This window comes from Nestor notabilis, unplaced genomic scaffold (assembly GCF_000696875.1).
Source record: "Nestor notabilis isolate BGI_N333 unplaced genomic scaffold, ASM69687v1 scaffold35268, whole genome shotgun sequence".
Classification (NCBI taxonomy): Eukaryota; Metazoa; Chordata; class Aves; order Psittaciformes; family Psittacidae; genus Nestor; species Nestor notabilis.
In genome coordinates, this window is record NW_009941192.1 from 1 (window position 1) to 18044 (window position 18044).

General features: G+C 37.0%; 1 protein-coding gene across 1 annotated transcript; it reads left to right on the forward strand.

Moving 5' to 3' along the window:
• Positions 1-3913: 3913 nt before the first annotated feature.
• Positions 3914-15340, forward strand: FRA10AC1 (fragile site, folic acid type, rare, fra(10)(q23.3) or fra(10)(q24.2) candidate 1; the record flags this gene model as incomplete). Its single annotated transcript, XM_010020744.1, has 7 exons — positions 3914-3990; positions 6002-6094; positions 6178-6223; positions 8082-8158; positions 8845-8940; positions 9376-9469; positions 15295-15340. Coding segments are annotated over 7 exons (529 nt in total), but the record flags the coding sequence as incomplete, so codon positions are not given.
• Between the last annotated feature and the right edge of the window lie 2704 nt (positions 15341-18044).

Here is an 18044-nt window from a genome sequence, read left to right on the forward strand (position 1 = left end):
GGGTCACGCAGGAGGCTGGGGCAGGGCTCGCCGGCTCTCGGGGCGTGAGAACAGCTTCGAAGTCGTGTTGGACACACACGGGCCGGTTTTCGGTGTGATTTTTCTCCGTAGAGCCCTACAAAGCTCTAATCCTCACCGTCGTGGTCTTCTGTTACCTGTACTTTACTCCTGCTTCTCCTTCCATAGCTTGAGACCTTTAATAAAGGGGCAGTATTTTGTGTCTTTTCTGTTTGTTAGGGACGTTCACTGGGTTGTATATGCAAATACTTCTCGTAATTAGTTTTACAAGGAAGAGTAGGTTTGAAGCTAATTGTACTTACGTTCAGGTCTTTTCCCCCAAAGTGAGAATTGCAGAGTCTCAAGGTAGGAAGAGTGTTTTTGCGGTGAACCCTGCTGACTCTCAGCATGGCACCCTTTATCCAGCCAGTACTGCTCCCTAAGCCCTTTTCTCCCTTCAGACCCTTCTAAAGTATTTTTTGCCAAAATGAGCTGTCAGGTCTGTTTGGGGCCACATCTGGGCTGTGAGCAGGCATGAGGAGACCTGTGTGCTGGGCAGATAAAGCGAAGGATGGAAGTGACGCTTGTGCGGGGAGTAGCAAGATGAGGGCTGAGGTCAGGGGGCATGAGTTGGGATTTTGTGTGTCGGATTGTTTTGGGGCCCTCCGCCTTTTTTTTTTAAACTGCCTGTCTGTTCAGCTTTGTGTTGTGATCGGGGGAGTCGACGTGAATTATGACATGGCTGTGTCACTAGTGTGTGTTTGTCTCAGCGGAGAGGGTTAACGGAGATGTTTTTTCTGGATGCTCTCCTGGGTTCAGCTGTAGCAGTCATTTTTCTCCTTCTTAGCTGGTGCAGTGCTGTGTTTTCACCTTCAGCCTGACAGATGCACGTACCACCTGTAGATGCAGTGCTGTGGTGTCCACAGTGTCCTGTGTTGACATCAGCGGTTGACATCTCTGTCCGCTCCCAGTTGCGTACAGTCTTTGTACATTTTCTGGGTTTAAATTGCAGATTTTTAGGATTCCTAAATTAGTGGGCTTGGTTCTGTCTCCAATTCCTTTGCTGTTAATTAATCCAGGATGTTGGGATTACTTAAATGTAAGTGATTGGTACTTGTTTTAGTTTTGTGGTTTCAGTTTGTTTTCTTGTTTGGGGAAAAAGGAAGTTCAAAGTTGGTGAAACAGACAAACCACACTGTACCGTTTAAGTTATGTAGCTTTTATTTAGGTTTAGGTTTTGATAAAATGTTTGGTATTTACCTTACTAACATACATAAAAGTATTCTGAGTTTCTGACAAATCCCATCAAAATGATTATATTAAAGGGTTAATCAAATAGTGAAAGTAGTTATTCTAAATTTTCTTGACAGTTTTGCATGTCCATGTCTACATATGCCTGTTAAAATCCACTAGCTTAGGCACAAAACTTTGGTATCTGCCCCTCTTTTACTAGAGTTAAATTTTAAATACGTTCTCCTTGTCTGGGATTGTTGCCTGTCCTTTTTTGTGGAGAAGGGGAGAAATCAGTCTTGAAATTCCACAACATTAAGCAGGCATCTGTTTACATTGCCCTTCCAAAATGGAAAGACTCATTCATGGATGAGATTCTTTGATGGAGTTCATTTTTATGTTTTACTTAAAAGTCAGATCATCTTAATGTAAAAGAGCAGCCCCTCAGGACCTAGTCCTTGGACATGCCTGCCCCTATATTCACAGTCACAACTTTCCAAAAGGCAGTCAGGAACTTCTGAGAGCCCTACAATATAACTCTGTTGGAGCAGTTTTGGTTTTTTTTTCATTTGAGTCATTCTTGGAATCAGTCGAGCTGCTTACCACGTACATGTGCTTTGCTGGGGCCCATCTTCCAAGGGCATCCACTATAGGAAAGTCTCCTTTTATTTGAGCTTTCTCTTCTGGCCTCTTTTCCTACTTCATCTGTCCCATGTTGATTTTCATGCATGTTGTGTTGGCTTGGATTTTCTCCCCTTTTGAGTGTGAAGGAAGCTCTCAGTGTTCATCTGGAAAGCACTACTTTTGCCATTTAAAACATTCCTGGATTGACATGATATTTTTAAAATTTAGAGGTCAAGTATAAACATATTTGCTGCACACTTGTAATGTATTCAGCGTTTTCCAAAGAACAGATAAGCTTCATTAATAAAAGTAGTGACAGGCTTGCTATGAGAACCACCTCAGCTATGAGACCTGCATCTGAACTGTGGGTTATCATGGGTCTCTGCTGGAGGACTTCACACCATTGCTGCACTTTTGCCAGTGCACGAAGTCCACTTACAGCACACGCTGCATACATCTGCCACGCTTTTTTTGGTAACTGATAATTTTTGTGTCTCCTGGGAAAGTCCTCATTTGCTTTTGTTCAAATTATACACGTGTATGACAAACTCGGTCTTCTTCAGACGAGTGGAAGGAATGTCACAGTATTAAAGCAAGGAAAAAAGGCACAGATTATTATTGTTAATATAAATTAATTAAAAAAAAAATCTTAAAAATCAATCCTTCACCACCAGTGTGAAAAGATAGTGTTTTACATACTCTGCACTACACAGGCCAACAAAATACAGCTTGTTGATGTCAATAGAGGATACAGCTGGGTCTCCAGCGTAGCATTGCTGGTAGACATTTGCAGCAAGAGAAGGCACCTCATCAAAATCATCCAGAAAAGATGTGTCTTTTTTGCAGATTATGTTTTTCTCAGGTTTTTGTCTGAGGAGGAATATGACTATAGGTAACGTAAGAATCAGCAATGTTGAATCAAATACACTGGTTTTCTAACCCAGTTCCTTTTCTCATCCATAGTCTGAATTACCAAGATACTTTGCAAGCATGCATCGAACCTTTCCCCATGCAGATGTGTAATAACCATCCTTCTTGGTTTTGGCTCAGCTGTGTAAAGTTCCAGTTTGTAAATGATTTTTTGGTGTCGGTACTAGTTTATGCAGTTGCCAGCTCTGGCTGTTCTCTGCCTGTGCTTCCTCCCAGCTGGCTGGCATAGCTGGTTGTGGGACTCTGGATGAACTGTCAGGAAACTTACCTGGGTTAAAATGATCTTTTTTTAGGTAGGATCCTTTGTAATTGGGTGAGTTGTTTTATCTGGTTTATGAGTAATTTCACAATTGTAACTGAGCAAATGGAACGAAGGTACTAGAGTAGGAGTGAGGGAGAGGAGATGGGATCTGCTTAAGCCATTACTTCTGCTGAAAAAATTGGACATATAACTGTGCTTTTGAAAAATGGAGGTGATCAGTTAGTGCTTAGTCATTTGATGGCATTAAGATATGGGATAATTTGGGTTTCTTATATTCATTAATTTGACATTGTAGTCCTAAAGTATATGGAAAAAAGATTTAATTTCATGGTAGAAATATTTTGCTGGTTAGATGATACATACTTGCAGGCATATTATTATTTTGTATTTTAGTTACCATTTCAACCAGATTTCCAGCTACCAATGTCAGATCTAATGTAAAATTCTGTACCACAGCCCAAGAAACTTTTGTTTCCATCTTTGAGAATAATGTGGGCACATCAGTTGCTATCCTCCAGCCCACTGAATGAGTGGCTCCTGGAGAAAATACTTACTTTTTTCTTATATAAGAGGGATTATTTGAAAGTAAAGACCAAAGATGTTTATTAAATTTTTGGTTATCTGCATCTACGTGAAGATTAAATATGGGGACATCTACATATAAATTATTTATAAAGTGATCTTTTGACAGACTGATGTCTGTCTTTGCCTTCTATTATTTGGAATATACTCTGCTTTTCTATTGGATTTGGTTTGGTGTAGACAGATGTGAGAATCTGCACTTGCTCACTTATTTTCTGTCTTTTTCTCTTTTATTTATGCTGTGTCCATATTACATTAGCAGGTATATTGACTCTTGTCTATTTTCAGGGACGTGGCCATGGAGGCTATGATTCTGACTTTAGTGATGAGGAGAATGGAGAGAAGTCTGTGCAAAAGACTAAAAGGTATTGTAGTACAGAATTAACAGTTTGCATTATGTGTTGTATGCAAATGGCCTGTTATTGTGTATAGAAGATTATGCTGTGGTATGTAAAGTGTGGTGTTGAAATGGTTTGAAATGTTTTTTGAAAGATCAGTCTCTTTGATTCCTGCATCTCCTCATGTCAAGCTTGCCAAAGCCTGTTGTCTCCCAGGGGCAGCTGATTAAGGTCCGTTCTGCTATGTCCATCTGGTGCCTACATGCCCCTCAGTCTTGGAGCAGAGTGCTTCATTTTTCCAAGCATTAGTATCAACTGCTGGGGTTTGGCTGCACTGTTGACTTCACTGTGATCCATCAGGACACGTAGAACCGCTAAGAGAGCAAGGGAAAAAAGGCCAAATGGCAGCAGGCTTTGTAGATAGAAAACACCTGCTTGGAGGAAGTAAAGAACTGGTGCTGCTTTTTTATCATTTAATTTGCGAAGAGGCCTAGGAATTGGTGAACTGTGCTGTGCTCAATCCTTGGAATGTAACTATACATCTCTTATTTGAGATCACTTTTGCCAGTTCTTCCAGTGGTTCACACAATTAGTGACCTTGACTTTTGTCGTCTGATCTCTTTGTTACTAATATTTTTATCTATTTATGTATTTATTTTGCTTTGACACCATAGTCCTTTGACACTTTCTGCGCCATGCTGAACATTTAGCCTACATTGTGCATATATTTTTCCTACCTTTTTCTGTTTCTCTTTGCTCTGTTACTGGACTTGGAGAAGGCTTTCTGGAAACTTTCCTAGGACTCTTGCATATTTTCCTTTGTAGTAAAATTGAAAGAATGGGCTTTGTAGTGTCTGACTGCATTCTGGGAAAAAAAATTTCGTGTTTTAATCATTGGAATAATAGCAGGCATTGTGCTGTTCCATTTATTTTATAAATATAGCTGTTCTCCATTAAAACAGTGACTGGTTTTGTTAAGTTTCTTTAAAAGGCCTTTACGCATTATACCATTCCACTTTCTATTCTATGTGGAATATTAACAGGAGCCTTTCAAAAATATCATCATTACCCTTGTTCTGGCACACTACTGCTGATTCCCAGTTGGGCTCTTATGTGGGTTCACTTATATGTATATATCCTTTTCTTGCTCTATGAAGATACTTATTTTCACTTGGTGGTAAATAGTAGTCTTAAGTTTTCTCCATATTCCTGTTTTATGGAGACTCCTCATGGGAATTTTGTGCCTACAGATCCTTTTGAGCAAATGATAAAAACCCTTAGTTTCTAGAGTCCTTATTCCAGAGCTCAAAGTATGAATTCCCTGGCTTGCTTTCTACAGGTTTCTGACTTCCATTCTTTCTGCCAGCTGATAATTATGGAAAAATCTTTTCTCCACCTCTATGAGGAATGGAACAAACTAAATATACCTTTTGCTAGCTAAAGCGCATCACTTTATATTTAAATTTTTATTACTTTGTTCAATTCTGAAAGTAGTTTTAGCTGCCCACTGACAAGTATGCTTCACAATGCAGTATTAAAGTTTTAAATGAGTGATTCGTTTGATTACTCTGAGAGAGGCAGAGTTGTTTAATGAGGTGTTGAGACATTGGCATCAAAGGATGGGATAAGGTTACTAGCAGTCATTCTTACTGAGTGAACATACTGTCCTTCCTACTTCCCACTTGGCTGTTAAGCTGAGATTTATAGAGCTTTGCAGATGGAGGGAAACTGGGGAATATTCAGGGTTTTTTCATTGTAGTTCTATAGTGATAATATTACTAAAAATAAATATTACAAACTGCTGTTTTAAGCAGTTTTCTTTAAATGCTAACTGTAAGAAAATGCCTTTATTATTTTGTTCTACAGACGAAGTAAAGTCTAAGCTGATGTTGGTTCTGAAGTTTGGATTTATCCCTGTAGAAACTAGCAATATAGCAGGTTTTGTTACTCGAGCTAGTGCAGAGTTTGGTGTAAGCAAATTTTATTGCTTATGTAAAGTTCTTGACTATTTTTCTACCTTTTTCCTCCCTACCTTTAGTATAAAGGAAGATGGCCTTCTCATAAAGCCATTCCAAAAAGCAAAGCAAGGCAGCGTGGTTCACAGACAGTTCGCAGCTGAAGAATGGGATCGGTATGTTCTGTCTATTGCTTTTGTGAGACATTTTTCCCTTCATGTAAAGACAGCTTTCACTCAAATATGTTTGTTATTAACAGGGAAGAAGCAAGAAAAAGAAGATGCCACTTGATAGCAATGGATGCCGTATCCTTCTGTTACATTTTTTCTTGAAGTTTGAAGATGGGACACAGGTTATCCGTTATGGTGAAATACTGGGATTTCTCAGTTATCACAGCAGTTGACAGTATAGCACCAGATACTGAATTGTTCTTAGAATGAGTTTCTTTTTGTTGCTGAGATGACTGAGAATTCTTTAGTCAGTAGAAGCATTGCCAGATTCTTCCTATAAGATCATTTGTCCTGTTAGGGATAAAGTTACACAGTGAATTTTATTTAGACTGGCACAAAGACACTTTGCTGTTTCAGGTGAGTTTATACAGAACATTATTCTGTATAAGGCTGCTATGATCTATGGACAAATACATTTCTACTGGAAATTTAAGAATGCATTAGTTAGTTCAAAAGTCTATTCAAAACAGCCTGATCACCAGTAATATCTTCTACAGCTACTCTAATGTAAGCCTGCTTAATATCATGTGAAGGGTTTATTTAATATCTTAATCATACTTCATGCATAATTTTAAACTGTTTTTATAACTACTACCTTATTTAGGTTGCAACCTTTCTTCTTGCATTTAGTTTTCACCTGGGCCGGGCATTACATGTTTTGACTTAAGTGTATCTGAAATACCATCGGTTCCCTGTTTGTTTAAATAGCTGTTCTTCAGCACTAACAGTTAATAAATAGGAAAATAAGGACTAATTATGTATGGAAAGACTTAAATCTGGAAACTGCAGTAAACAGACAGTAACTTCTCCTAACCTGTTTGGGATTTGGCCAGGCACTACATAAACCATCGTATGTCTGTAAAGGGGACATATCTTAAATCAGTCCCACTGACTTTCTAGACTCTCATTAGCGACAGAAAAGTCTGTATATGCTGGAATGGCGGTAAAACTTATTATGTAGAGACTTCTATGAGTTTCTGCTAATGTTTTTGAGTGGTTCCTATTTAAAACCTTTACCATTATGCAATTTTAACACCTAGTAACTCAAATAACAGCACAGAATAGTATGTTGTGTTAAATGTGCTTATTTGTGCAACTTAAATTGTCTGGCCTTGCTTCTTTGTTCCTTCTGTTTGTGGTGGAAAGAGGAAAGAAAAACACATGCTGAGGTTAAATTAACTTTTTGAAGGCCTTTGGAAAATAAAATGCTTTCTCAATAAAATGCAAATGCATTCCAGAATAGTAGGTTGATACAAATTATTCAAATTGATGCAGTATTTGCTGGGATGCGTATCAGAAGATGATGTGTTTCTTAATTCGCTGCTTCAGAAACACCATACAAGTTAATTGAAAATATTTTTAAGTAACCATATATAATGTTTTTATTTATGAAGACACTTACTTTCTGAGTAAGTAATTACATACATGTGGTCAAATTATGGTACAAAATGTGTTTCAAATCATGTCTCTGAGGCCAAAGTGTTCTACAGCAAGCATTACATACTTTCCCATTAGTTTCATCTCCAAACCAAAGAAGATAACTTTTATTTGAATGTTGGTGATAAAATGTAATAAATTATTCCATTTTAGAAGCCATACTATTTACATAATACAAAAATACAAACCTATTTTGAACTTAAACTCCAATACTAAGAAGCTCTTGTCTAACTTACAGCTGAAAAAATGGGCCCAGTTTCTATGTATATGCATGCAGAGCATCTCTGATAGAAGTTTATAAAGGTCTAGCAGCTGAATGAGGTTGAAAAGATGAAATTGCCTTGAATTCCTGTATTTGGAAAAAACAAAAAACCAAAACCTAACCCTTCTTTCTGTTAAGTATCTAAAAAGTTTTTATTTTTCTTTTTATTATTTTTAAACTATGTTAAAATAAGAGAAAGTAAGTTTTGAAACCATCCTTAATTGCTTTATTCAGTATGAAAGACATAAAAAGTTTGTGAAAGACTACATTTTGTACTATGGTGGCAAAATAGAGGATTTCCGACGTTCTGGGTAAGAACCATTGGCAGTCTTTCCCCTCATGCTCCCAAAGCTCCCCTGTTATGTAAAGCCATTAAACATATATTGTAGCTTTGTGGGGAGAGGGGGGATGTGGCTGTGTATCAAATTACTAATTCCTTTGGTCACAAATAGTAACTGAAGTCATTGTAAAGAACCAAAACACAGAATTGCCTAGTTTAATTTTTGGTTTGTTTGGTTTTGTTTGTCGAACTGAATTATTCTTGTTTTGTTATGTAAAAGGAAAGATGACAGGTTAGCATTAATTTTGTTTGGAGGGTACATTTAGAAATATCTGTCAGTAACTTCAAAATAACAATCTGAAATACTTTTGAAATGTGCAGAATTGCTATCCATTGTCCAGAATAATGATAACCTTCTTTAGGGCTGTCTGTAGCTGCCTTCTAACATTACCATCCTCAATAAAAAGTATAAAAGGTATTTTCAGACAGGATCAAGTCATCCCATTTCAGTGGCTATTTTCCACCGTGACTTTTTCACTGGGGAAAAGGTATGCCAGGGAATACATGTTTTGATAGTTTTATTCCATAGCAATATATTCCTTTATGCAGTGAGGTCGAGATCACAACTGTGACATACTGGTGTTTACCAGATTGTTATTTTACTGTCTTTTCATTTTAATGTTACATTGTACTAAAAAAAAATGTGTCCTTTTATAGAGCAAATGACAAGACGGATCTTGATGTTATCAGAGAAAACCACAGATTCCTGTGGAACGAAGATGATGAAGCAGACATGAATTGGTACCTGGAACTGTTATAGAACATGTTATTTTTAGATTACTTGTACTAAATTTGTGGTGTCCCCTACTAATAAAGAATTACTGTGCTTACTTAGTGATAATTGTTTGATCCTTAATGCATTTAAAAATGAAAGACCTCACAAAGGTCAGTGCAAAATTAATTGATGACAGAGCTAAGAAATGTTTGTGTGATAGAGCTCTGAGATCCAAATGACTGTTCTGAAAACTCTGAAGGAACCCTAGTTTGAAAAAAAATATGGTTTAATTTGTGCTGTAAATGCATTTTAGACGTGTTTTTCCAGTTTTATGGAAATTATCCCTGAGCTCAGTGAGTGTATTTGTGTTGCATTTTTAGCTTTGCTATTTGTGTTCTTCGGATTAAACATGTCTTTATCTTGCTAATGTCATTACAACGTAAAATGAATTGTATCATGTTCTGTTTAATAAGAATAATACTTTTTCTTAAAATTGCAAAGAAGTATTATGACAAGTTGTTCAAAGAATACTGTATAGCAGATCTCAGCAGATACAAAGAGAATAAGGTACATTTCAGTATTGTAAATCATTTTGGTTTTAAAGTATGCCCTTTTTAAAAAATTGGTTTGATTGTGGATATGTTGTGAAACCAGAATATTAGTACCCCTACCCTAGAAAGAGAATTGTGAGAACTTGTCAAGTTATTTAATAAACAGCAGCAGTTTGAATCTACGCATTGTTGCTGCCCCAAAAATGTGCTTCTGTGGGAAGAGGAGCTTTTCTGTCAGATGGTGTTTTATGAAGAGGTACATTGTATGTAAGAAAGACAGAAAATGGAGAGAGGTTAAGGAGAGAAGGCGATAGAAGTTTGCCTGGAGAGAATCACCAGATGAAGCCTAAAAAAATCCCTGGGAATGTTACTATTAAGGGGAAAGAAAAAAAAGACATAGTCTAAAAAGAGAGAGTTTTGTACTGGGATGTTGGCAGAAGCAATTTTGGAAATGTCTGTTCTAAAGCAGTTTCTTTTGCTGGTTGTTCTTTTCTGTTTATGGAAACAGGATTTGTATGTTCCTTGTAAGTAAATAGAATTTAAAAGAAACAGCCCAATTCCAGCAGCAGTTTTTCTTAACCGGAACAACCTTTGTCATTTCGAAGTTTCTGACTGACTAACCTCTCAGTCAGAAGGAATACATGACATTTCTATCGTGATTTTGCGAAGAGTGTTGCTCAACTCAGATGTGTCTTAGTGTTGTTAGCGCATAGTAACAACCCAGCCCTGCAAACAGTGGCTATATAAAGTTCTTTGAGACTATTTATAGTATTGAAAATTACGTTCACTGGTAAATGTTTGTAAGGACTGGACATAAACTCTTAACATTAGGTAGAAAAGATGACAGCTTTCTAAAGATGAGTGGAACAAAAAAATGCAAAACTTAAATGAAAATTAATAAAAAGTGAAATTCTGAAGAAGTCTTCCCTCCTGTTTTTTTGAGTAAATTTGGTTTTATTTTCCTGTAGCTGTTTCATATCCCTCAATCTCCGACCCACCCCCCCAGCTGATTTTCCCTTAGCATGCTTACAGATTTTGTTTCTTTCGCTACCGTGCCAAGTTTCCATATGTTTGCTGTCTTTTGTGGGAAACAGTTCTGCCCCAGTTTCCTTTTTTTTGTGTGTGTGTGTGTTGTGCAAACAGTGTTTCCCTGACAGACTTAAAATGTGGCTGTCCTAACTCTGAGGTCACTCTGAATTCCTGTGTATGCTCGTAAGTCATTACCTATATTTTTGGAAATGCCATGTCAGCATAACTCTGCTGTATCATGTAGTTAGTTCTCTTATATTAGGCTGTGTTTTCTGTTCTCAAATACGTTCTGAGCATGTCCTTTCTTAGAAATTCTTAGAAAAATGAGAAAAATCTCATTTTTTTTCTCATTACTGATCTATCCATGTCCATGTTTGGTACAGAAGGATATCAAAGCAGATTTTTTTCTTGAAAGTCAGAAATAGGCTGCTGATCCCATTCACACCAATGGAATGCAGTCTGTGCTTTCAGATTTTTTCTGCCTTGATTCTTTTTCTGCATTGCCAGAAACTGGAAGTTGGATATCTATAGCCTCTTGTGCCTTCTGTTTTGCAGTGCTGGTGCTTCGAGAGGTGCAGCTGGCCAGCCTTTTGTATGGTAGTTGTTGTTGCTTTATATGATGATGCTTCCTCTTAATATATGGAAGAAATCTTTTGCAGTGAGAACATTAATTCACTGAAACTACCTCCCCAGTGACATGGTAGAGTCTCTGTCACTGGAGATTTTCAAGATGTGGTTGTGTAGGGTGATATGTAACCGCTTCCTTTCCCACAAAAGCTTAGACCAGATCATCTTTCAAGGTCCCTTTCCTGGACTGTTCCGTGATTCTATATCCTGCTAAGTGGTGTCAAAGTGAAGCTGGAGACCAGTTTTCTGTGATGCTTTTAATATATATTGTCCTGGGTTCGGGGCTTAAACCATGACATATATATAGCATAGATTGAGACTTGCATGTACATACTCATCTGTCTTTTCACAACTGTAATTGGTTTGCTACTGGCCAAAATCTTCTAGCCAGCTAATTCTTTTAAAGACCTCTGCATAGAGATTGTAGCTCAGATCTCATGTAGAACTTCTATTCTGAGAAAAAACACTGTTTTCCTAAGTACTGGGTAATGATAAGGACCAGTTCTATGCGAGGGGTTCTCTTGAAAAATAAGCAGAGTACCTCGTTGAAGACCAAAGCTCAAAAGAAAACAGAAGACCCAAGACATATGAGCCCCCAGTGCCACAGCTGCTCTTCGATTGTGTGTTCAGACTGTTTCACTCACGTATGTGCATGTATATACACATATGCACAGACAGAGATGGCTGGGACTCCCCTGGTGCCATAGGAGACCATGCTCTGTGCTCTTGTCATTAGAGATACACGGGTGCTCTTGCACCCACGGCTGGCTGGTGGTGACCCATTCACCCTCCTTGCTCCCAGACCACTTCACCTAGCTGACTGCTAGTTTGTCTCATCTTCACTAGTGCTCACACACTCACTTGCACACCTGCACTCACTTTGCTGGCTTTAGGCAAATGGGACCCTGTGACCCACGATCCCACTTTTCTTTGTGTAGTTAGGACATACGAACTTTTCCTTCTCTTTTAATGAGAAATGCCAAGCTGACCCTCTGTTGTGAGGCTACTTAGAAGAGTGTGCTCTGACAGCTCTTGCTTGTGATGGGTCTGTTACTTCTGTTATTTTCCCTAAATCAGAATTTTTAGGTCAAGTTTGTCTTTGAACCTTCAGTGTATCTTGTCTGCAAGCTTTGAGGCTGATAAATGACCATCTGCATTGTCAGATAGTTTAGTTCTATTGTCAGTTTTGCAGTGCAGTAAGGAAGAGTGCTCTGCATGTAAGTTTTACTTTGATACACATTGGACTAGAAATGTTATCTTTGTTGTCGTATTTTCTTAGAAATGTTCTTATTTGCTGTCTCTGTGCTTTGTTTTGTAGCTTAGCAGATTGGAAATGTCTCCTATTTGCTAAGAAATGAAATCTGTCTGACACCTGGTCATTAAACAGAATACATTTTATACTTTGTTTTGATTTCCAGATCATTTTCAGATTTCTAGGCAAACTTGTCTTCTATTTGGTAGAAGACACTTTTGCCTTTGTCACTTTTTGAGCATGGAGGCTTTCCTGTGAAAATAAAAATATTTTAAATACAGCACTTTTCCACAGTGTTGTCTAAATTCATACATTTCTTTTTGTGTGAAAGAGGTCACTAGACGTTAGTTGTTGCTGCAGCCAATGCATATTATACAAGCAGTCTGTATTTCCCTTGGGAATTTTAATAGTTTATGGATGGGTATTAAATGGTCTTTCACAATTTTAATACTATCATTTCTTAGTAAGTTAGCCATTTGATACTCCTGTAAAACATCTGTTTTGGTCTGCCTTGTAGAAATAGCTCATTTAGGATCTTGATGAACTCATTTAACAAAGAAGATGAGGCAGAATCCTAGAATGGTTTGGGTTGGAAGGGACCTTAAAGATCATCTGGTTCCAACCCCTCTGCCATGAGCAGGAGCACATCCCCCTAGACCAGGTTGCTCGAAGCCCCATGCTGTCTGGTGATGATGCTTTTGCATCCTTAATATTGCAGGCAGACTATTCAACATCATACCCTAATTTTTATTTTTCTTACACAGTTTAATCTGTTCCTGAGATTTTTAGCTTAGTTAGAGGAATTCAATTGTGTTTAATTTTTATTTTATTGTTTCTTCTTAGCCTCGGCCACTCTCTGTCATTTTCATTCAGTTGGTGAAAGAATGATTGGCAAAAATGGATGTAGATGAGGACAGCTTTTGCGCTAGATGTACTTAAAGGTGGTTCTGGCTTCCTCTTTTATTTTGCTTATTTTTCTTGATATCATTACAGAAATACTCTGTAAGGGTATAATATCATTTACATTGTACTGAGTCAAGTTCAGACTGTGAGGAAAATTTGTGTAAAAGTCTGCTACCGTAGCAAAAGTGAGCATGGATAACTTGGTGATTGGTGAAGTAGCAGATGGACTATGAAAAAGCAAACATGCAGATAAGGTCAGATTGTTCTTTACTCTTTATTGCCAGCAGCACACATGTTCAAAATTGGTGCCAAAATACTGTTGACATTTAATAGTAAACCCGCAGTATTTTTCAATTGCATCACAAGCTTTTCAGAATTGGAAAACCTTGTGAACCAGCAAATACTCTTTGAAGAGCAAAACCAGTTGTCATCACTGTTTGGATGAGCTCATTCCATCATTAATTCTACATTCACAGGTGTATTTTACATTCTGTTTTCACTGAACTGTTCAGCACAGTTCTTGGTTTTTACAACTGACTTCTTTCTGTTTGAGCCAAGCTTGAGTGGTATAATGGTACTTCAGACCACACTGCAGGTTTGCAGAGTGGGCCAAGCACAACCCGATCCAGCCTTAGCAAACTGTCATACACAGTACGATAGCAGAACCTGATCTTCTGTGATTTTTTTACCAGTGAAACCAGTGGGTGTGAAAACACTGTTTATGTTATAATACAAATTCAAAAATTAGTGGGCCGATTTAAAGAGGAAAGCCTTTTGTTGGTGTACAAATTTTTAGACATCTTCTATGTAATATATTGACTTGGGGAAAATCAGTGCTGACAAAGTATTTGGCTGCTGATGTCTTTTTTTAGCTTTGTTACTAAGGTTCAAAGCATGTATATGAAAGTATGGCACATTTTTAAAAGCCAAGACTTTAGTTTATATGTTTTTTTTCTAATGTTCTTTGAACCACATACTACTTCATACATGAGAACTCCATGCGTTGCCCTTCAGATAAAGAATTATTATTGCATATTAAAAAATTGGCTGCGTTGAAGAGCACACACAGCAATAGGTATCTGTACTTCTGTAGAGTGTTTAAAACTGAATTTAAAAGATTGAAAATCAGTACAGTATATTGCAGAATTTATACCATTGCATCTACAAAGTGCACATTTGTGTGGGTTCAGTCTATCAGTGCACCAAGAGAAGGTTCATATCCAAAGGATGCTTTGGAACCCAGGTGCCAAAGATGGGCTTTGCAGCCATTTTTTTTACCTCTTGGATTTTGTAACCCTTCTTCTCCCTCTTGCCTGCCTGTCTTTTAACATGAAGTACAGAGTCTTCAGTGCTTTGCTCACAGTGAAGTAATTTTATCTTCTTGTCATCTTGTGTTCATGAATTTTAAATGAAAATACAAAGTAGCCTTTTTTGGAGAAGTTGCATACCTCTTTCTACTTGTTAGTGAGAATATAATTGTTTTTTCCAAGCTGTTCACACTCCCTTCCATCTTCAATCTTTTCGCTGGGGTGCTTGCCATTTTGAGAGGTTGAAGCAGGTTCTGTTGGAAAACAAAAATAGTAGATGGGTTATCTACAGGTAAAGTTTCTAGGCAATGCAAAGAGAAATACAACTTAGTTGTTGGTTGGTTTGGTTTGAATTTTTTTGCCTTAGAGTATAAGAAGTGATCTATTGATAATGTGCTAATATGACTTTTCAGTATGCCGGTGGTGTTTTCAGTATGGACAAAATCGCAAGGAAGTATCTAGTAAAGCCAGTCTATCCTAATTTCCTGTTTGTTCTCCTGCACGCTGTGAAGCCTTTTAGAAAGTTGCTGTTCGAATTGCATGTGTAAATTGGAATCATTCTGGTGAGCAGAGGCAGAGACATATTTTTAATTAACAGAGCAAGAGGTGAAATTTTACTAACCAGAATTGAATGGATGAACCACATGCAGGACATCAGTCAACGGAAATTAGTCTTACACTGAATGCATTGACTGTTCACAATTTTGGTTCTTATCTTAACAGTTTGGATTTAGATGGCGTCATGAGAAAGAAGTAATTTCAGGAAAAGGTAATGCTGTCTTGTGGTTTATATTATTTTTTACCTTAATGCTTTTCTTGCTGCTTTTTGGCATAATTTTTTTTAGACAATATTTTACAATACTGGTAAGTTTATCTGATAATAATGGACAATTAATTGACCCAATTTCCAACTTTGCTGGTGTTTGACACATAGCTCTAGAGTGCACACTGATTAAAATTAAGAGAATGTGTGGTTTATTTTCACAGGGTTGGATTTGCAGTGAACACCAGCATAATGCATTTGATAATGTAGCTTTTCATGGATATTTCTTTTACTTGCCTTTCTCCAGTAGTTCTGTTACCTCATTAGTTTTTGATGCCTTTAATTCAAGTCTCTCAATACTTTCCTCAGGAAATAATTTTCTTAACTGTTTCTCCAATGCTGCTTTGCAAAATATTTACTTTTTAATTAAAGTTCCATGTGTGATGTCTGGTTTAGGGTAAATTGGTTTTGAAAGCTCTAGCGGGGATTCTTGTAATGTCTCACAATCCTATTTCTAAATCAGTAGCTTATTCTGCCTGCTTATATGTGTGAGTTCTTACTTACGTTTTACTGGGACATTGCACAACGATCCCCGTTTCATGGCCTGAGCACATGGAATTTTTGAATTAGTCAAGCAAGGAAGAAAATGATACGATTCTGTTGCTGTTCCTGTGAGTAGATCTTCATACAGTGTATGGTTTTCAGAAGTCATGCATGCACACGCAAGAAGATTACATGGGGTGATACTGTTGATCAGAACAGTTCTATAAACAGCTCTATTTATTATATTGCAAGAAGTTAGAAATGTGCTTTTTATCTTTTTAAGTATATCACTTCAGAGGAGGCAGTATGAACATTGTTGGGTGGGGTTTTTAACCTGTAAACATTAAGGCTTCTAAAGATGGTTGTAGTCATATGTTGCATTCAGCACTACAGATTATATTAAAAGATAGTTACATTTGATGTAGATACATGATTTATCAATTGCTTTTAAAAGATAATTAAAATCAAATGAGAAAATAATTTATGAACAATTATGTCTTCGTGGTGAAGAAGAATTTAAAGCTGCGTTTACCTTTAATATCTGACACTCTATATTTAAAAATGTGGGAGAAAGTGTGGAATTAGGTGTTTTAAGCTTTTTAATGGAATCCTAATGTAAAGCGTACAGTAGCAGTATAAGAACTGAGAAGCTATTTTTCACCACTAAGGGGCGCAAGAATTCAACCTTAGCTAGTGTATTAGATGCTCATTTCGAGTGCCGTTTCAGATGGTCCTTTACAAAAAGGTGTGAATCTTTAATGCCTTTCTTTTGCGGTTTTAAGTATAAATCAGTAACATAAATTACTTTAATTAAATCTAATACAGCATTAGTACCTACCTGTCTGATAATTCATATCTAAAAAAGGAGAGCATGTGCTTATTGTATCTATGACAGTAATAGCTGTGATGAGAACCACTGCTGGTGGATTGCACTGTGTTTTCGAGTAGTTAAGAAGGGAACACAGGAATGGGTTACTCACATTTGATTGCTTTGTTTTCAATGTCTGTCTTCTTAAAGTCATGGAGGAGAAGAAGGGTTCAGATGAGTGAAAGGATCAGTACTACATGTATTAATAATTGTAAATGCCAGAATATTTCTCTCCTCTCCTCCTCTCCTCTTCTTTCCGCTCCTCTCTTTTCCTCTTCTCTCTTTTTTTCTCCTCTCCTCTCATAGGAGGTCATATTGGAGTTTGCTGTTGTACCTCCTTAAATTTCAAATACAATCTTAATGGTGGTTAATGATGTAATAAATTGACAGTTTCAGTAAATGGTTCCACAAAACAGTCATTTTCTTAATTAAAATCTTAAAGTAGAAGTCCTACTTTAAGTTTTATAAATCAGTGAATAGTAGGCACATGATTAATTAAACTAAAAGCTTTTAAGCTGTTTAAAAAATATATTTGGCACTCCTTCCCAAGTACTTTTTCTCTACTTTCAAAGCATGAATAGTAAGGTATGGCATAACATTTTACAATAAATGGTATTTTAGGCAAAGGACCTAAAATATTTTCAGTAGGAAAATAGGAAACATTGGGTAGAGGTGGATTAGGACTTTTTCAACAATATGCAGAAAGAGTAAAGCTGAACATGTGGATGTATGTGCTATTTTCTTCTTATTTGTATTTGTCAATTATATAGTGAAATACTCAAACCGGTCCTATTATTTGGCAAAATAGGGTTTAATACCTGCAAAATCACCTGCTTTCTATTTTTTTTCACTCTTCATTGAACTAACATTTCACTTTCAGCATAAAAGTGTCTCTCTTAGCCTATTTTATATATGCATAAATGAACATATAATATACTTTAATATACTTTACCTTATTTAAACAAATGTTCTTCCAAACCTGTTTCCATTTATTCCTTCTTTGTAATTTCCTCCATAGAAAATAGGCAAGTTATCAATACCTGGATAGTGCACCATGTAGCCATATACCAATCTGGTTTTTGTGTTCAAGTGTTAGCCCTGGAATTGGTTTTATGTTGCAGAACTGAAGTATTTGAGGACACTGCCAGTCCATTAGTTAGCAGCTTAAGCAGAATATTCTGAGGTTAATTGTTCACCAGTGGTCCTGCTTATGAGCCTATTAATACATATCCTTATTGCCAGTTCTGCATACTGTTGTGGTTCAAGCTCAGCCGGAAACTCAGAACCACGCAGCCGCTC